The sequence below is a fragment of the Neolamprologus multifasciatus genome, chromosome 5 (genome assembly GCF_963576455.1).
Source record: "Neolamprologus multifasciatus chromosome 5, fNeoMul1.2, whole genome shotgun sequence".
NCBI lineage: Eukaryota > Metazoa > Chordata > Actinopteri > Cichliformes > Cichlidae > Neolamprologus > Neolamprologus multifasciatus.
Window position 1 is genome coordinate 14,829,788 of NC_140443.1, and position 20,365 is coordinate 14,850,152.

At 40.1% G+C, this 20,365-nt stretch overlaps 2 protein-coding genes across 3 annotated transcripts in view; both read left to right on the forward strand.

Annotated features, from left to right (window-relative positions):
* The window catches only part of il17rd (interleukin 17 receptor D), a 33,403-nt gene extending 21,760 nt beyond the window's left edge, over nucleotides 1-11,643 (forward strand). The window contains exons 5-16 of the mRNA XM_085158641.1: nucleotides 152-272; nucleotides 1,796-1,840; nucleotides 2,175-2,326; nucleotides 4,621-4,686; nucleotides 4,842-4,896; nucleotides 5,817-5,927; nucleotides 6,365-6,549; nucleotides 6,655-6,770; nucleotides 7,519-7,767; nucleotides 7,852-8,406; nucleotides 8,569-8,846; nucleotides 9,043-11,643. Coding sequence (XP_085014767.1) covers nucleotides 152-272; nucleotides 1,796-1,840; nucleotides 2,175-2,326; nucleotides 4,621-4,686; nucleotides 4,842-4,896; nucleotides 5,817-5,927; nucleotides 6,365-6,549; nucleotides 6,655-6,770; nucleotides 7,519-7,767; nucleotides 7,852-8,406; nucleotides 8,569-8,846; nucleotides 9,043-9,170 — 2,061 coding nt within the window. The 3' untranslated portion in view covers nucleotides 9,171-11,643. The remainder of the gene's footprint in view (nucleotides 1-151; nucleotides 273-1,795; nucleotides 1,841-2,174; nucleotides 2,327-4,620; nucleotides 4,687-4,841; nucleotides 4,897-5,816; nucleotides 5,928-6,364; nucleotides 6,550-6,654; nucleotides 6,771-7,518; nucleotides 7,768-7,851; nucleotides 8,407-8,568; nucleotides 8,847-9,042) is intronic.
* Nucleotides 11,644-12,075: 432 nt separating this feature from the next.
* Nucleotides 12,076-20,365, forward strand: part of arhgef3 (Rho guanine nucleotide exchange factor (GEF) 3) — a 31,261-nt gene continuing 22,971 nt past the window's right edge. Inside the window, exon 1 of one of the 2 annotated variants that reach the window (XM_085158644.1) lies at nucleotides 12,076-12,452. In XM_085158644.1, coding sequence (XP_085014770.1) covers nucleotides 12,418-12,452 — 35 coding nt within the window. In that variant the 5' untranslated portion in view covers nucleotides 12,076-12,417. The remainder of the gene's footprint in view (nucleotides 12,453-20,365) is intronic. The other variant, XM_085158643.1, reaches the window with a different exon arrangement.

Genomic DNA, 20,365 nt, shown 5'->3' on the forward strand with positions numbered 1-20,365 from the left:
AACATGTTTGTGCTTTATTAACTCGGATATTTACCATTGCTGCTAAACTGTATTATTTCAATTTACTTCATTTCCTCTGAAGACTGTCGCTCATCATTTCCTTCTAATTTCACTGTTGAACGTTTGTGTTTGTTAATGTTTTCGTGTACAGAAGCTGAGCAGTCAGCCGTTCAGCGGTTTGAACTTTGACACCGACTACATGGTTCGTGTGGTTCCCTTTCCATCTCAGATGAACGAGAGTTTCTTCCCTCCGTCTTTCCTCAAAACTAACTGTGAGTCCTACATGCCTCACAAATGTATGGGACTGAGCTTTTAGCCAATCAACTGATTCACTGATTGTTTAGAAAAGCCTTTTCAGGCGCCTCTTACATCATCTTACTGTTCCAAATCACAAAAAGCCACCTCGAGGCACTTTACACTTTAAGGTAAAGACTTAACAAGAGTCAGGGAGGGGCAGCCATCTGCCAGAACTGGTTAGAGGTGAGCATAGTTTTACGTTTTCTTTGTTATAATATAATTGTCCCATTTAGGCTTCGAAGGGACAGAGTATGATTTAGGGTGTGGCTACCTCAGGATGCACAAGCCTCTACCATGTGAGTGTTTATATATACAGCCGGTATGTAATACCCGTGACGACATATACAAAAACAAGATGCTTTGTTTTTATGTTTTTCTTTTTCTATTTAAATCAGTTCAATTCAGTTTTATTTATAAAGTTAAAGTATAAAGACTAAATCACAACAACAGTTGGCTTAAGGCATTTTATATTGTAAGGTGAAGACCCTACAATAATACAGATAAGCAATCAGATAAGCAAGCACTTTGCAACAGTCGGAAGGAAAAACTCCTTTTTAAAAGGAAGGAACCTCCGTCAGAACTGCTGTGATTGGTTGGGGCTGAGGGGAGGGAGACAGGATAAAAAAGGCCAGGAGATTAATAATAACTCATGATTAAATGCAGAGAGGTGTAAACATGCAGTGAGTGAAAATAGATGTGAAAAGAAACACTCAGTGGCTCATGGGAAGCCCCAGCAGTCTAGACCTATTGCAGCACAACTTAAGGGAGGATTCAAGGTCATCTGATCCAGCTAAAACTGTAAGCTTTATCAAAGAGGAATCTTTTAAGCTTGGTCTTAAAAGTAGAGAGGGTGCCTGTCTCCTGAATCCAAACTGGGAGCTGGTTCCACAGAGGGGCCTGGAGAGACTGCCTCCTATTCTACTTTTGAATACTCTAGGAACCACAAGTAAGCCTGCAGTCTGAGACCAAAGTGCTCTAATGGGGTGATATGGTACTATCAGGTCATTAAGATAACATGGGGACTGATTATCAAGGCCTTGTATATGAGAAGAATTTTAAGTTTGATCCTGGATTTAACAGGGAGCCAATGAAGAGACGTGACGTCAGTGTCCTCACCTCTTGAGACACCTAAAAATTACCGTTCTGAAGAAAACAGTGTTTACTTTCATGTGGAGTCAGATGGAGACGTGTTCATTAAATACTGGAAGCAGGATTAAAAACAAAAATGCTGCTAGACTGACAGATTTACTGCACTGCTCCGAGATGCATGCACCATCTTGGAAGCGAGTTTAAATGGATCACAAGACAGAACATGCATAAAGCTTTGGAGTTGCTGTGAGGTTGTGTGTTTCACTATGTGCCAAGCCAGACTAGTTTTCCCAAAACATCCCCTTTTTTTAATAAGCTGAGACAAAACTGAGGCTATACAATGAGAACAATAAAACAAACTTTGTAACAATCTCTCTGTGTGTTTTGTTTTTTTGTTGTTTCCCTACAGCGTGCGAAATGCTCCTCGGATCAGACAACCTGGTCTGCAAACCATGTAAGTTCCTCAGTGTCGTCGTCATAACCAGAGCCACATGTAGGTCGACTTAGTCGGGAGCTGGTTACACTGCCAAAGCTGGACCCAGCCCCGCCTCGCTCTTAGATCAGTTTATTGTGAATTAGTTTTTGCACAAACGATTCAAGTTTTCCTGTGTAGGTGAAATGGTGAGAAATAGGGGAGGCCACGGTGACCTTAAGCGGAAAAAGACAACAATGTGTTCCTACATTTCTGAAATGTTGCTGTATTTTTTGAAAGGTTCTTATTGTACTTGTTTTATTGCAATATCTAAGAGGTCGTGGGAGTTTAGAGTTCTTATTTCTTGTGTTTGCAGTCTGGACACCAAAGACGCTGAACGTGTCTCAGCTCGGATTGAGCCTTCATGTGGCCTTTGATCAGGCTCCGCCCTCCTTTGGTTTCCATTTCTACTACCTGTACTACAAACTGCGACCGGACGGACCCTCCAAACTGCAGCGCTGCAAACCGGTAAGATCAGCTGTGTTTAATACATTTTGACATTGATCGTCAGTTAAGTTCAGATTTATAAAAGTTTTCTAAAAACCCGCCATGGTCGAGCAGGTGTTTCAGTGACCTTTAATGTGACAAAACGTGACAGTTTTTGTAATAAATACTCTAATAAATCTCCGTAAACAGATTCAAATCCAAAGGACTGTGTAGGCGAATGAAAATGTACTGGGTAGCAGGAGATGACAGAACCTGAGGAACTGGTATCATATTTAACCCTTTGCAATCACCATTTGCATATCTAGACCAAATAAATTATATCAATAAGTCTTTCTGCATAAATATCACGAGATCAGCTGTCCCAGAGCGCTGTTTCCTTTGGTACTCTATCAATCTGACCAGCTGTTAACAACACTTGGAATATACATCATCACGTTGTCACCGTGAACTACCACGTGGTTTTCAGCAACAGCGGAGAAATGATGTCATTTTCCGAGCAGCTGTAGTATTTTTTTTTTTCTCCAAGGCCTATCACAGATCCACTGTGGCTGCTGAAAACTGTTTAACTTTATATAAGCTGAACACGTAGAACTTTGAGTGCACTACTGGAAATAGTTAATTTTGCTGTACATGCCATGTTTCTTCAAACTGCATATGCATTTTATTTTATTTTTAATACAGTTTATAAAAATGAGTGCATCACAAAAATTTATGAACACACTCAAGCTAAATTTCCTGTTTACAGTTTTGAGGGACACACCCATGACAACTCTGTATCTAGAAAAATGTGTAAAAAAAACCCCAATTATTTCACTTTTAGTAATGTATTTGGTTACTGTGGACTTATTACATACACGTTATTAAAATTTGGGCTCTATCAATGAACAGTAAGTTTTAAATTTTTCAAAAAAAAAAGTCAGTACAGCATGTAAAAATATGAAGATAAGCTTGGGTGGACTCTTTCTATGATAGTTAAACTGGAAGAGGTTATATTGGTGCCTATTGAGTACCTGTAGACCACCAGAGATTTTGTCATGAAAGCTCTTAAGTTTTGTTTGGAAAGAGGGTTTAATTGTTTGAGGGAAAAAGCTGAATTAAACTGTATGGAAAATTACCAAAGAATGTTTTTTCTTCTTTGTTTTGGGAAGCAGATCAGCTTGTGGGTAAAAAGTGAATGCTGTTGTTTCCAGAGATGTATTTATTTAGATTACAGAAGAGGGTTTACTCTGTCCTTTTTTTTTGTTTGCCACCACAAAAAGAACTGAAATGCTTTTGTTGGTCGCTGCTGAAACCCTGTAAAGACGTGTTTTTATTGAACTCTTTCCTTTCAATAAATACATTTGTTTGGACTTGCCTGAAAAGAACATTTGAGATTGCTGGCCATTGGAGTCCTATCTGAATCTAATAGACATAGGCATCATTGGACCTTATTTTGCTTCGCTTGGTGCTTTACAGTTGAGGGGTTCGTGGTAGAGTGTGTGATGCTCTAAAACTTGGGCTCTTGTGGCAGATTCACCCTGAAATAGCAAGTTAGCAGTCTGTTACAAACATGTGATTTCTCTGATTCTCCAAACTATTCTCATAGTTTCTTCTAGTATTTTCTGTGAAAATGTGTGTTGTCCCTCCCCCTTCCCAGCTCTATATAATGGTCATATTTTCACTTCGCCTTCACGTGTGGCCACTGTGGAGCAGCTGTAAACACATTTTATTTGCGATGAATTTGATGTGGAAGCCTATAATTCGCCCCTAAATCTCATCCAACCACATCCAGAGTTTCTACCTGATCATGTCCGGACTGGAAGGTGGCGTGAAAAGCTTTTGTTCCAGCCTCGTCCTAACTGCATCCTCCTTGATCTCGCTCCAGCAGCTCTTTTCTTTTGTCTGTCTTTGCAGTATCAACACCATCAGGAGATACACACACACACACACACACACACACACACACACACACACACAGTTTCTGTCCTTTAAGGGGTTGTGAGGACTGAAAGAAGCAGTTTTGTGAAGAATGAAAAAAGGCACACCTGTCCCGTCACTATATCAGGGTTGATATCAAGGCGGCACCAACTCCCCACTGATACCGACACCACTGTTTAATACTTGTACAATAAACTGATGAATATACTGTTTCTCATGTGCTTTGAAAACATTTTTAAAACTTCTTTGGCCTTCAGTTGTACCTCCTCTCCTCCTGAGCAGGCTTTTGTTAAAGTGTATGCGTTGTCAGGAGTTTGGGATTGAATCTGGAAGCTAAAATTTAATTGCAGATGTTAGTCTTTATTGAAAACTAAAGTGTTGTGTTTTACCGTTTCCAGGATGTGAATCAGCCCAGAACGACATGTATCCTCCAGGACGTCACTCCAGGGACCTACACTATAGAGGTACATGAATGTAGCACAGAGCTGAGCTCCATTTAGAGCATTCACAGCTGGTTAAACTGGTTTCTGCTGGAGCCTAGTCCTCACCGAAGATGATTTATAGACCAAAAATGATCAGTTTTAAACAGTACAATCTTCTCTTCTCTTCTCTTCCTCAGTTGAAAGATGACAGCAACACCACCAGGATGCACACTCAGCACCACGTCAGCCAGGGTGAGATGCGCACAACCACACAGTACGCTGTATATAAAAGACAGCCACAGACACCATTTCATCTTTAGTATTGTTGGGTCTTTAGTTTGATTTAAAAATACACCATTAAGTAAATATTCCTACAATGACTGCACTAAAAATAATTGAGCTGAATCCACTGTGAACAGCCCACCTGTGCAACACTGCTGTTCCTGATTTACTGACAGTCTTAATCTATTTTTTTAAAGCCACTGAGGGGCTGTCATAGTGAGACATTAATGACATGTTTTCAGTGAATGCTCTGGTCTGTCCATGACTCTGTATATCATCTTACCACATGCTGAGCACAAGGCATTGTCCACATTGAGGCAATAGACTACAATAAAATATAATGGCATGTTGGCAGCCAGAAAGGAGTTTGTCTCTTCACTAATTTGTCAGCTCATTAAGGATCTTTGACTTTTCTGATTTCTTTAACTTATAATAAAAAAAATTAGCACCACCTAGTGGCTGGAGGTGTAACTACAAACCAAAATAGATTCTACACAACAAAGGGGTCCAAGGTGAATTTTAGTAAAATAAAGTTCAGCATCCTGCTTCTCCCGCGAGTTGAAAAAAGTCTGTTGGACATTAGGATGCCTCCTGGTAGCCTCCCTGTAGAAGTTTCCTGGCACGCTCAACTAAGACGAAACCCCAACATAGATCCAGAACCCACTGGAGAGATTATGTATCCACTGGATCTAGAAACGAGTCAGGATTACTCCAGGAATCAGTTCTCATTGTGTGCACACAATGAAACATCAACTTCAGTTCAGACCTAGTTAGCTCAGTCGTTGACTCTGCCCTGCCCACTACTATCATTTTTTTGTGGGAAAGAAATACTGAAATAACAGTCTGATCTAATTGCCTCACAAATGGGTATGTTTGTTTCCATCCTCCAGTCCACTCCCCCTGGGCGGGACCTATCCGTGCCATGGCCATCACGGTGCCGCTGGTTGTCATGTCAGCATTTGCCACCCTCTTCACAGTCATGTGTCGCAAGAAGCAGCAAGGTGAGGGGAACCATGATTTATATTTTAAGGGGCTCAGTTTCTTCCCATTTTAACGTTGTTAGTAATGATTAGTGATAGTGATCATCTGCTGTGTAAATTACTTTCTTTCCTTTAGACAGCAACTGGCCCCAGATTTACTATCTTGAGAGGTGTACACAGTATAAAGCAATTACCCTTGTAAACCTTTGCATTACAAAAGGGTGAGAATATATAAGTGTTACTTCTTTCCACTCCTTTTCGAGCACTTGTTGTACTAGAAGACAGTATTAGCTGTATTCATGCTCGGAATAAATGATCAGTCAATCAATCAATGTGACTGCACGACATCCCCGTTATCTTAATGTTTTTGTCATTTGTCATTCAAATGCAGTTGCCGAATTTCTGTCACCATACTTTTATGGCTGCATTTTAAAACAATCCTCTCTTCCCTCCTTTAGAAAACATCTACAGTCAGCTGGATGAGGAGAGCAGCGAGTCGTCCAATCACAGCGCAGCACTGACCACTGAGCGGCCGTGGCCCCGCCCCAAAGTCTTCATCTGCTACTCGAACAGAGACTGTCCCAAACACACCAGTGTCATCCAGAGCTTCGCCTTCTTCCTGCAGGACTTCTGCTGCTGTGAGGTGAGACGATCATGAAGAAGAAACTGAGGACCACTAAAAGACTTGGAGGAAAAATATATAGAAAACATGAAAAAAATCAAACTGATTATTTTCACTCATGTTCAGGTTGTGTTGGACCTGTGGGAACACCTGGAGATGTGCAAAGAGGGTCAGATGTCATGGCTCAGCAGACAGCTGGATGAAGCAAACTTCATCATCACCGTCTGTTCCAAAGGCCTGCGGTACTCACCTTACCCTCCTGTTTCTATAGAAAAATAAGCAGACAATCACCTTTATTAGAATTTAGATTTCATTAGTTTGATTTGGTTTTATTTATTTTTTATGCTTAATTTTTATGAGTGTACAGTATAATTTTAATTAGTCTTTGTTTCTGACGTCTCATTCTTCTTTTTTAAATTTAGCCAGGGAGACTTCGCCTCCCTGGCTGAGAGTGAATGTTTTCTTCCTATTTAATTGTGTTTTTTTGTGAATATTACAGTTGAGGCGCTGAAATTTCCTTCAGCTGCAGTTCCTCAAATGGCCACTAGATGCCTCTAACACTTTTTATCAAAAGTAAACATCAGAATTTGAACTAACAAATAAGTCAGGGGTTCAGTAGTTACTTTATAGTAAAATCTTTTAAAATTGTTGAATTAAAACACAAAATGTGTTAAAGATGCTGATGCATATATGATTTAATTTATGGTAGGCTCACAGGTTTCTAAACCTAATTGACGAGTGTGTCACCCCTTTGTCCCACCTCTTTTTAGAGGTGTCATGTTTTCTTCATTGTGTGTTCACTTGTTTCCATCTTTCCTTTGGTCTCTCTTGTCTTCTTGCCATACCCATGTGCCTTTTCCTCTTCAAGAACATTGCAGGTTTCTAAAATACAAAAAATGTTAAGTAAGGAGTCAACTAAAAATGTACCTTTATTCTTTTCCTTACCATATTTTTTCAACTCCTTTTGTCATAACTGTTGTTTTTTTGCAGCTATTATGTGGAAAAGAAGAGCCGTCGAGGGAAGACGCCAGTGAGCCGCCGTAGTAATGGCAGCAGCTCTTCGATTACTGCGGTTGGTGGGGACCTGTTCATTGTGGCGGTTGCCATGATTGCTGAGAAGCTGCGGCAGGCAAAGCAAAGCGAAGACAGCGGGGCACAGGAGATGAACCGATACATGGCAGTTTACTTTGACTATTCTACAGAAAGCGACATCCCCACCATGCTGAGTCTGGCTACCAGGTAAAGACAGGAACCATGAAATACAAACTTTAATGACAATGATAAATACTTGCAGCCTGATAAATAATTTAATTTCCTGTTTAGGTTCAAGCTGATGGACCAGCTGCCTCAGCTCTTCAGTCGGTTCCATTCGAGTCATTCCAGTCTGACTGATCGTGAGCAGCAGCCTCTTAACATTTCCCGGAGGAACTATTTCAGAAGCAAGTCCGGGCGCTCGCTCTACGTTTCCATCTGCAATATGCACCAGCACATCAGCCAGAACCTCGACTGGTTCGAAAAGCAGCTCGTTCCTGCAGGAGCATCCTCTACCTCTCTTGATTCCTCCTCCAAACATCCGTCTCTCGCTGCTGTCCAGGCTCCGAGCCTTCCGCCCAAACCTTCCTGCTCCTTGTCATCTCAGGCTGAGCAGAGGTTTGACTCTGGCTTGGTGCTGAATGAGGTGGTGGTGCGAATGCCATCGCTGGAGAGTGGGGAGGGCATGATGGGGAGGAACGTACTCCAGCTGGCCCATGGTTCCAGCCCTGATCCCTACCTTGGCCCGAGTCCCAGTTCCACCCCTGACCCCTGTCCCAGTCCTGGTGTCTGTCCCAGTCCAGACCTACCACACTCTTCTCTGTTCATGCTAGATCCCAATTCAAGGTAAAGGAAAGTGTGTTACACCTCATTTTTGTTTTCTTTTAATTTCACTGATATAACAGCAGGTAACATAGAACTACTATTATTATTATTATTATTATTATTATTATTATTATTGTTGTTGTTGTTATTATTCTGACTGCAGATGCTTTTTATCTGTTACAGGTCTGCTTCTGGAATATCTGGACTGTTATCCGAAGACTCTTCCTCCTCCTTGTCCTCCTCTGGTCCTTCCATCCTCCAGGATGGCATTTCCCCTGGTCAGGGACAGGCTGATGAAGGCCGCCCCACTGTTCCAGAGGTCCCCCCTCCTCGTGATTCAGGCATCTATGATTCATCTGTTCCTTCGTCAGAGATTTCTATTCCCTTAATGGACGGACTGTCACATGACCAGGCAGACTCCTCCTCCCTGGCTGAGAGTGAATCATCTTTCTATGGTTTGAGTAAGGCCTCAACCTCAACAGATGTTTTATAAAATCGAACTTTGCTGTTTGTTCTGTAGAAAAAGCAACATTTTCAATAACATGCATGTGCCAAATTCCCCTGACTTATGTCCTCATGTGACTTTTGCACAAAGGTAAATGATTCTTAAAGACTGAAGGTAATCATGGTGCTCACACTTGGCTATATGTCTTTCAGGTGATGAAGAGGCACCCGGTGCCACATCGCTCAGCTGCAGCGCCGCCACGGTGTGCAAAGCTGAGCTGCACCACCATCATCACCTCGAGCAAAATGACGCTGTTCTCACACCTGTGGCATCGTTGTAGGGGTATGCCTTCAGCCAATAAAAGAAGGCTAGCCCGGTGATGTCATCTTGTAAATCAATGTGCCAACTTGGACCAAAAAGTTGCCTTTGTGAAGAAGGCGAAGCTGGAAGAACTGAGTGGGTGAACAAAAACTGAGTTCTGGAATACTGATCTGTCATAACTATGTTAACCACTGAGTTCTAGAACACTATTCCATGGTAACTATGGTAGCCACTATGTTGTAAAACACTTGACCATAGTGACCATGGTAACCTTTGAATTCTAGAATGTTGATAAATAGCTATGATAACTATGGAACCACTGAATTCTATAACAGTATTCTTTTGTAACTGTGGTACCACTGTGTTCTAGAACAGTAATGACTGTGATTGCTATAGTAGCCACTGTGTTCTAGAGCAGTATTTCCTGGTAATTGTGCTAATCACTGATTACAAGAAAACTTTGTTAATTGCAGGGGGTTTTTTTCGTTTTTTTTTGTCCACTGGAGGATTTTTGAAGGACTGGAACTCCAGATGTTGGCAGAGGTGACCATTTCAAACCAAAGATGGCCTCAGGCCACAGTGTCCTGATTGGCAGATAGAAATGTATGACTTGATGTCAGGTTCCAAAACGTGATGCTGTAACAAACCAGCTGTTCCAGTACTGTTTTGATGTGAAAATGCAAGATAAAGCAGAACCCGATGCCCAGGACTGTCAAAGCAGTTCTTACTTAAAGCTGCTGAATGTATAAACACCTTAAAGACATCAGTCAGCACTTTTGGATCAAACACTTCTGGGAAACTCCCTCAGAGTAACTGCTCCACAGAAGTGCATACCATCAAGGACACACTTTTTTTTCTTTTTCTGTTTGCATGCACACCTTCGGTAAAAATGCTAGCATGAAGTTTGACCCACCTGGCTGCTGTCATAGCAACAGCTATCACAATTACATAATGGAGAACACGGTGGTTGGAGCCGTATGTTTGTTGTGTGACTTTTTTCATAACAGCGATGGCATTAGAAAGGGGACAGATATAGACTTTCTAGGGGGAAGCACCAATTCTGGGCTTTTCCAGTTACCACAGCTGTTATTGCTGCAGATAACCAAACAAATCTTCCCTATTCTCTGACCAAACATGTTATCAAGTAAACCAAAACACCTAAGATCTGCTTTGGTTGTGGTGATTCTTGTAACTCAGTTTCAGTCTCTTTGTTTTCTCTCTGTTTTGCTTATCAGTGTATCAAGTCGAGAGGAAAATCTAGTAAAGATTTCACATTTCTTCTGCCACATACAAGCTGGACTTAACAGATGCTTTATTTGTCTACTGTCTTTCATTTTTAGTAATCTCTGGCTTACATAGGTAATGTTTACTATTCCTATTTTATCATGGCGATTGCATTACTCAAAAGGTTCCTCTTGTGCTTTACTTAGAGTGAAAAAAGGTCCTTTGCACTTTTAGTTCTTGCATTATGCAAAAATACAAAAAAGGGGGGACTGTTTTGATGTAATATTATTTTGTATTATCATGATTTGAGACCAAATACTGAAAAACTTATACTATAAGATAAAGAATCAGATGAAGCTTGTTTAAGAGGTGCCTTTTTTATTTAAATGTGCCCACTTGTTTCTTGAAAGACATTTGCATTATAAAGAGAAACCGTCTTTAAAAGCACATCTTGCTTTATAATTCTTCCAACATACTCATGCCTTATATTTGTTGACAAAGATTTATTGTTGGTGTAACAAAGTAACATGACCACTATTATCGGATCATAAAATCAAATATTTTGTTTAAAGAAGTGACATAAATGTTAGTACACCTGGCTAACGTGATATACAATGATGGAAGACTATCATTTACGTGAACAAAGTATTTTGCTTTTTGAGTTTTTCTTTTTAAAAATTGTTTTCTAGCTCAAGAGAGTGAGTTGCTGCTGAATGCGTGAGTGAGGATTTCTGGTTCATCTGCAGGTTTGAGTTGGCTGGAAGGGACGATGTAACATTTCCTACTTGTAAATATAACTTTTATTTTTCTCTGGAAATGTCTGATATGATTTTGTATAGTTAGACTTTTATTTTAGTAAGCTACTTGTTTTTAGAAATTGTACTGTTTTATAGTACCTTTTATATAGAAAATAAAAAATCCATATTAAAAAAAGTTATTTCTATTTCCTTTCTTTTCATGACTTCCTGCTGGGGATGATTTGGATATGAGCAAGCTTTTATTGTAGCAAAGTATAATTTGGATCAAAATATCCTTTATGGCTGATCGTACTCTGTGACATGCTTCAAGCTGACTAACAGGTTTTAGTTTCTTGTGGTGAAACGAACACTCTTCCCTGATATAAAGCCCACTGGACAGCTCTATAGTTTGTGAGCTGTGAGGCATCAAGGCTTAAATAAACAGAAGCTACTAAAACTCAGATGTTCTACAAACAGCCTGATTTTATTTTCAGAATAAAAGCTTAAACCCTGGCAATTAAAAAAATATTTGACAATTCAGTAGGCTACATACTGAAAGCTTGGAGGAAACAAAAGTATCAATTCTATTGCACTAATATCAGTCTGATAACAATACCAACTTTGCTATCGATAATATAAACATTTAGATTATTCTGCCCACGTTTAGTTTGAACTTTTGGATATGTATGAGGTCATAGAGAGCAGATATAATATGGTCATCTTTGTGGATGAGTGAGTATCATCCAGTCAGGAGAAAATTGTTGTAAAGGTGGAGGAACTAATACAGCTTGTTTGAGAGGATTTGTGGTGCTGCAACCAAGGAGCAGAGCCTTTTTTGACTGAATCATGCAAAGCTATTGTAGAATAAAAATAAGCCCGATCTGGAAATGCATAATACAACCCTATGTTAAACTATTTGTTCTTGATAGTCTCTGTTTTTTAATTTTTCCTCAATGCATTCTAAAACACATTTAATATGTTAATGTACTCATTGTTGTAATATCTCATTTTATCTTCAAAGTCAACCCATGCTTTTATTGTGAAGGCGAGGTTCGAAGGAAGGCGCTGCTCAGACTCGGCTGTACAGAAAAAGGAAGGATTTATCGCTCTCAGGTTGTTTTCCGGCACAAATCTTCGCACTGAAGCTGGACTTTCATTTATTTTAAGAAGAAACTTTTGTTTTCACTCACTGGAAGAGCAAAACTCACTGAAGCAGCTGATCCGACTGCTGTTTTTGTTTGTTCTTTTGTTTGTTTTTTTAAAAAGAGGGTTTGTTTTCGGCTCGTTGGGAGGAGCTGCAGTCCGATGCAGGCAGGTGATGGATGTCAGCGGGGTTCGAGGTGAGGGGAAGCTCCTCTGAAGCTTGGGACGTTTTTTCTGAAGTTTTTTGGTAAAGAAAATGTATTAAAAGTTTCGGGGAAAGACATGCAATTCTATGATTAACCCTATAATTCTATTCTATTCTATTCTATTCTATCACTCCCGGTGTGTGTTTAATTATAATGTGTTATTATACATGTGGAAGATTTAAAGTCAAGAGACTCTGAAGAGGCAGTCAGTCTACCAAAGAGAGAAAAAACTGAAAGAAAGAGGTTTTTATTGCTGCTTCATGAGTCACAAGTTTGCATGAGAGGGTGACTTATAGCTTGTGCAAACACACACACACACACACACACACACACACAAGGCTCCAAGTCTATCTCTGTGAGGACCCCGAGCTTTACCCCTGAACTTAACCTGGACCTCATTCACCTCATTCTGAGCCATAAAAGAAAGCTTTCAAGCACCAAAAGACAGGATCTCTCTTTTTCCAAGCTGTAAAACTCAAGCTAGTGCTTGCAAAAAGGAATACACACACACACACACACTGGGTAGTTCTGTACTTGTGAGGCCCTTGCTATGATTTTAACCTGTACCACACAGTACATTTCAGATAAACAGCCTTCTGCAGACAGTTTGACTCTCTGACAGTTTGGTGTGAGCTGATGTTTGTTTGCTGTTTAAGTCACAGTTTTCTGATACTGTTGAATTAGCAACTGAAGCTCTGGAGTGATGTGATGTTATGCTAGTTCGTGTTAGTTTTGGTTACTTAAATGCAAAAAAGCATTTGTTGAAGCTGGTGTTTACCCACGCTGCTCCAGGGTGATCTCATGAAAAACTTCCTCGGTCTTCATAAATGTTCAGTGAGGTTGAGATCATGTGATTGCAGGAAAATTCATGTTTGCTGGGACGCCTACTTTGGTTTTTTAGGTAGTTCTTCAAGGCTTTGATGTGTGTTTGGGGCTCATTATCCCGCTGCTGTGCGACTCCCACTCCACAAATATCAAACCAGAAGGTGGAGCGAGTCTCTGAAGGATGGAGAGCTGCTTCTCTTCGGATACAGTGTGGCAGTGTGGATTCATAGTCCTTCTAGAAGCAAGCCTCTCTATTTGGACAGTTAGTTCAGCTGATACTTATAAAAAAATAACTTCTAATTTAGCTGTTCATTGGGAGCTCAAATCAGAAGTTGCTCTAAAACAAGTTTTTAAAAAAAATCTTCTGCTCACAAAATTATACTTCCATAACCATATTTAGTGCAGGTGTCCTACTCTGTGAGGCAGGCAGTAAATACAGCGTAGAAGTCAGCGTCTGAGTTTTAACCTCATTTGCCGTCCTGTGCCTTCATACAGTGGAAGTATTTACGTCATTTATGTAAAGTACAGACATTATATATAAATTAAAATTACTGAGTATGAGGATCGTAGCATAATCACTGATTAAAAAATGTCACTTTATTGCTGCAGTGAGAGATTATTTGAATATCCTGGATGCTACTTCATCCATATAAATACAGGATAATTTATCACCTTTCAGTAACTTCAAAATTATAACTAGCTAAAGGTTTTAGATAAAAGTTATAGAGTACAAACTAAAATATTAGTGTAGCGTAGAAATATTTAAATAAACAAAAAGTACTTCAGATATGTTCCACCACAGTCATTTCCATGCTCTCATCCATTGGGAATTTTAAAATTAAGACAGTATAGCATTGAAAAATTTTACCCACTGGTGATCTCTAGCTGGCATTCATCATAGATTGTAGTTTTTCTTCTCCTTTTGGGTGCTCCCTTTATAGGTAGTCACAGCAGATCGTCTACCTTTGTCCCACCTTATCCCTAGCATCCCCTTCTTCACTACATCCATGAGTCTTCTCTTGGTCTTCCTCTTCTTCCTCTGACTGGTAGCTCTGTCTTCAACATTGCTTGAGTAGTATATCCACTATCCCTCCTCTGCACATGTAGAAAACTCATTTGACTCACTCGGTTAACCCTGAGTGGTGCCTCTGATGTTCTCATTTCTAACCTTGTCCAATCTAGTCACTGCCAGTGAAAATCTTAACATCTTCAGCTCGGCATCCCATCTTTTGGTCATTGTCACTGTGTCCAAACCATATGTCATAGCAGGCCTCGCTCACTTGTCTTGAAAACCTTCCCTTTCTTGCTGCCATCATTCTGTCACAGCTGCTCCACACTGCCTCCACTCTCTTCTACATCTCTCTTGTGCTCTGTCCATTGCTTTGGATGGTTGATCTCAGGTGTTTATTCCTCACAGCTTCACTGTTACTTCACTGTTTCATCTGCCTCCCACTCATTTGTACACATGTATTATGCTTTATTTCTGCTGAATTTCAGTCCCTCTCTTATTTCCAGAGCAAGCCTCTGTCCAGAGGATACATCAGATACCTTTCTGGAAGTTTCTCTCAGCACTACAGCTGTACTTTCACACTCTTCTTGTAACCCTTAACTACCACTTAAAGCCTGTGTCAACTCCCCCCAAACTCTGTGCAGCCATTTTCCTTCTTCCTTCTTCAGCCTCTGTCTTCACTCACTTCCTCTTTTTGATTTCCAAAGTAATCCTACAGACTGTTATCCAGTGCTGTTTTGCTACATTCTCCCCTGACACCATCTCACAGTCTCCTGTGTCTTTAAATGGTACCTTCTGCATAAGCTGCTGTCCACCTGCCCGCACCTTCCTCCATTCTTTTATGTCACTCAGTGTTCCTCCCTCTTCTTGAAGCGGATATTTGCTACAGCCATTTCCATCCTTTTTCAAAATCCACCACCATTTGTGCTTTTCTGCCTTTCTCTATTTGACACCATACCTAACCTACCTTCTCATAACCTCCTCATCACCTCCTCATCACCTATGGTCCCTTTGCTTTTATGTCAATTGAAGTCTACTTTAATCAACAGTCTTTCTCTGCTGACATCCATGACATCATATTCACTGACAGCATTCAACATCCCCCCTTCTATTAAAAGGGAGTTTTCCCTTCCCACTGTCGCCAAAGTGCTTGCTCATAGGGGGTCATATGATTGTTGGGTTTTTCTCTGTATGTGTTATTGTAGGGTTTACCTTACAATATAAAGTGCCTTGAGGAGACTGGTGTTGTGATTTGTATAAATAAAATTGAATTGAAAGGGAACTGAATATTTCAAGCTTCACACTTGTGATCCTGTCTGGCATTCTCTTCACCCCCACAGCACCGTCATATACATTTCCTTCAAGATTGCCCCTGCTCCACCATAATAGAACAGCTTAAATCTGCCTTTAGTGCTCCTGACCTTGCTTCCCTTCCACCTAGTCTCCTGTACACACAACATATCCATATATATCAGCCTACTCTCATCTCCACACTCATTCCTTTACTTCTCTCTCACTGTCTCCTAACATGCCTTCCCCCTCTCCTGTTGCTTTGTCTTCAGCCATCAGTACCACAGTTTCCACAAGCTCCTTGTTGGCGAACAGCACCAGAGGCAGTCATTGTTAACCTGACTAATCCAATATGGAAATGCCATTTTTTTTTTATGAGCCACATGTTCAATTTGGCAAAGATTTTGGGCCGGATGCCTTTCCTGATGCAACCAATTTATCTGAGCTTGGGACCGGCAGTAGAAGTACACAGGCTTGTGGCCCCCTCGTGGCTGGGTTCATCATATACTGTATTTAAAAGATGGATGTAGCTACCATGATCATTTGTAAATAACGGCATAAACAATATTTGCCGTGTTACAAACATCACACCTGGAAGTCTCGTCCTGCTTAATAAAAAGACACTGAAAGACTTTCCATACACAAGTTTTTAGATGTAACGCCACCTCCACACACAACGTTTTAGTAACAAAGCATGCAGTAAATACAACCTGCATTTCTTCTGTGGGATAGGCAAATCTTTCTTGTATGCAGGAATTCTGCCTTTGGGGCTTCAGTAATATTATGAATCATACGCAAATGTGTTCTGTAGTTACTTGTACGTGTAGTAACTCAAGTTTCTCCACATTTCAGGGATCCATAAAAGGCTGACTGTCAAATGATTAACTGCTGCTTTGATACTTGTTTTCACCACATTGGTGATTGGCATGTGATAATAGTCACAGTTCTCCTGTGTGGTTTGAATACCACTAACTTCTACTGCTCGCGTGGAACTTTCAATGATTTCTCCGAAGCTCATACAGACCGAAAAACTTTCTGTCCGTATACAAAGACACATGCAATGCCGCTGCATTTGTATGGCGAAAGCTGAACTTTTAGACAATGACTGATTACTCCCATTAAACTGCTAATTATGCAGCTCATGGGATGTACCTCTGCTGATGTAATTTAGAAATAAATTCTGTAGATAGAATTAACATTTAATAATGATACAACGGGCACTTGGGCACCCGTGAGAGCCTTCCCATTCCAGAAGTTGGACTCGCAAATCAAAAGAGATGTTAAAGAGAATGTGTAGATGTGGCTTATGTGACTTTTCAGTTTGCATTTTTTCTTTTTAGTGCTTGATATTCTGATAATTTTTCATCTTTTCTTTAAAACATTTTTTCCTAGCTTTTCCTTGTAATGGTCTATTTGTTCATTTCTGTATTCATGGTTCCCATACAGTAAGATTGTACTTGTAGGTAGGTAAAAGCTAAATTTGGTCAACTTTTTAAAATTCATTTAATCATTTATTTATTTAAGATTGTTTGTACTTTTTCTAAGTAATGAAAAAGGGATGAATGATATGAACTCAGTACAGTCCTATTTGTGCAGTACTTTCAGCTCTGGTTCAGTCCAACAGAAAGAAATTTCTCACTCGTTATATAGAAATATAGAAAAGTTTGGCAGATTGGTGTTAGCAGGTACTTTACAATGAGTTTATCAGCTGTCTAACTAAAACAGGCTGACACTGTGTAATGTATTTTAACCACTTTTGCTATGTCTGAAATTCTTCTCAAGAGTCATAAAACAGATGATGAACTGGGTGTGGGGAGTTAATCTCTGTAGGAATGTGGTTCTGCTGCTTTCAAGGGACAATGCAAGATGCTGTTCAGGTGACATTTTTTGTCTGTCATTTAGACATAATTATTCCTACCCACTCTGCTGGTTTCATGAGACGTTTTTGTGCCTGAGCTGTGTGTTGTGATTATAGTGCTGACGGAAGTGGAAGCAGCACAAAGAATGAAAGATTTCCTTAATGGTTTGACATTTGAGATTGATACCACTTCATGGACCTCTCCTAAATAGTCCACTGATTTGCAGATAGTTTCATATCTGCTGTTGTTGTTTATTACTGTTTATTAATGATGACATCAACAGAACAGAACAATGTAAAACTCCAAAATGACTCCCACAGTTAGTCTCACCACAGCTAGCCTCTCCTTGAGCATAGTGCCCTGTTTTAGTCTGAAAACTGAATGTTTGCTGAGAAAGAGATATTAAAAACAGATGAGGGGATAAAATATTTACCAGGAGAACAGGCAGGGAAAGACTGGAGGAGCGTGTAGCCAAACACACCTCTGATCTCCTCTGCAGGAGAGTTCAACCACGTCACCTCCCTCTTGGGAAAAAAATTGAGTTTAAAACATTTTAAGGTTTAAGGTTAGAGTAAGGGTTATAGTACATGTATTCAAGTCGGCATAATGTCCTCTGAAGTGATGGAAACAGAACTCTGTGTGCAAGTGTGCGTGCGTGTGTGTGAGTTCATCCAGGGTGGGATGGTTTGCACTATTGGAAAAAGCCCTGCAACTCCCAGGAATGAATGAGTCACACACATAAAAGCAAACACACACACACACAGAGACACACACACTTTAGAGCCATGATGAGACAGAAATTGTTTTTGGTCTATTGATTAAAAAAACAAAACAAATACTGATGCCTGGTAGCATCTGTAACTTCAGAGCCATCCATGTCATTGTTAGAAAATTGTCGTAAAACACAATGAAGAAGCAACAGAAAGCTGAGAAAAACCAGCAATCCCTGAACCATCTCCCACCATGCACTGTGTATAAACACATTCGCATCTTATTGTTTTACAGCTGCTCACTGTTTTCCAATTCAGACTTGTTTCATCCTCTAAAACACCATCCAATCACCATCTAAAACGGTGAATGAGGTTTTAATTTATGATATCAATATTTTGTAGGCTTTGTTGCAGATGCCAGATGGTGGGAATTATTACAGAGTTACACATCAAAGTCCCTGTTAGAGAAGGGGATCACTTCTGAGGTGGGGGAATGATCACTTTTTTTCTGTGAATCAAATCACAATGAACCACCAGCACAAATGGTCTACCATCTAAAGAAAAAAGGGGAAAAAACTGCGCATCCCTCAGCCCGAGTGCGTCATCTGTTGGGAGAAGTTGGCACTGGGTTATGGCATAATGAGACAAAGATGTCATTCCCAGCTAGTCATTGTTCAACACAAAGGGTTACTGGTGAGTGGGATGTATTTAAACCCAAACAAGGATCTTCTCCTAACAGTTTTAGTACTTAAATCTAGACAGCGAGTGAAAATCAAAGTAGAAAAAGCAGGTCAAACCAAGTGCAAAAACATTAATGTCCAAGCAGGCTCATAAACCTGATATTTACGCCACCAGCACCCTCCAAAACTTCCTAATGTGGACATTGTGTGAGACACGGTCAGCATCTGACAAGACAGGATTATATGAGACACCCCGATGAAGTTATTTTTCAACAATAAAGTGGACCTATTATGCTTTTTAGTTTTTCTTTAGGAGTTTCACAGTGATGGATGTTCATACATAAATACATGCCCAAAGTTTCTAATAGTGAGGTCAGCATAACCGAAGTAATTTTTGCGTTTACAAAGTTAGTTTACAGCAGCTTATTTCAGATAAAAGCCTTTTAGGAATGATTATTGTACTGATCTGTGAGTCATACAAAGCTGATCTTGTTTTATCAAACCAGTCTGTATTTTTTAGAGTGAAACAAGAACTTCTGGAGCAACTTTGTTTGGATGTAACTTCATTTATTGTCATAGTTGTTTATCAGTGAGCCACACATGCCTTACATAAGCCTCATTCTTAAGGTAGAACTGACTAAAAGTGAGTTCTACCTTAAGTAAGAAACATCCAATCAGAGAACTCCTCAGCAGTTACCGTGCCACTGACAGCAGAGGGAAGGTAGATACTGAAGTCACAGACACAGTTAGGAGCTTCCTGGGGTGAGAGGCCAGGAAACAGAGCAGGACTGCTGTCACTCTCTGTGTCACACAGACAGAAGAGGGAGAGGCTCTAATGATGTAACATGTTTGTCTCTGGCTGTCTGTGTCCTCTCTGTCTGCTCGTTCTTCTGCAGCTTCACCAGCGTTCATAAGCCTTTTGTTCAGATTAGAAATTATGAATGTGCTATTAACAGTAAATAAAAGTGGATGGCTCTGGGAGATGCTGGAGTTGGCCTTTGCTACAATTTCTGTTACTTTGTTGAATCTCTATTGTGTCTAATTTTTGCACAGTCAGTTGCAGGACTTGCAGAAGCTCAGGTTGGAGGGAAGCTGTCAGGTTATAAGGACAGGAAACACACTTGCAGTTTCACACCAGTTATTTCCACATACATATGCCAATATACACCATATTTCACTTTGTCAGTTTAGCAGAGCTGCTTTTATAGTTTAGTCTACAAACTAAATGTGACACAAAGAGTTTGTGTGGGTTACAGTTGTTACTGTTGCTGAAAGTCTGACTACTTAAACAAATAATCTGCTTACCTTAAAAGTTTGATATCCATTATAAAAACAAATGAAGTACAAATATCCCGTATTTTCTTTAAAAGTAGTGGAATAAATGGAAGCCAAGCTTTGTTAACTCTGATGGAGGCTAAGCCATGCCAGAGCGCCTTCATTCCCTCATCTGTTCAAAATTCATAAGATTTAAAGGTTAGTAAAAAATTTAACCAAACTTACGCAAAATTATCACCTAAAAGATCTTCACACA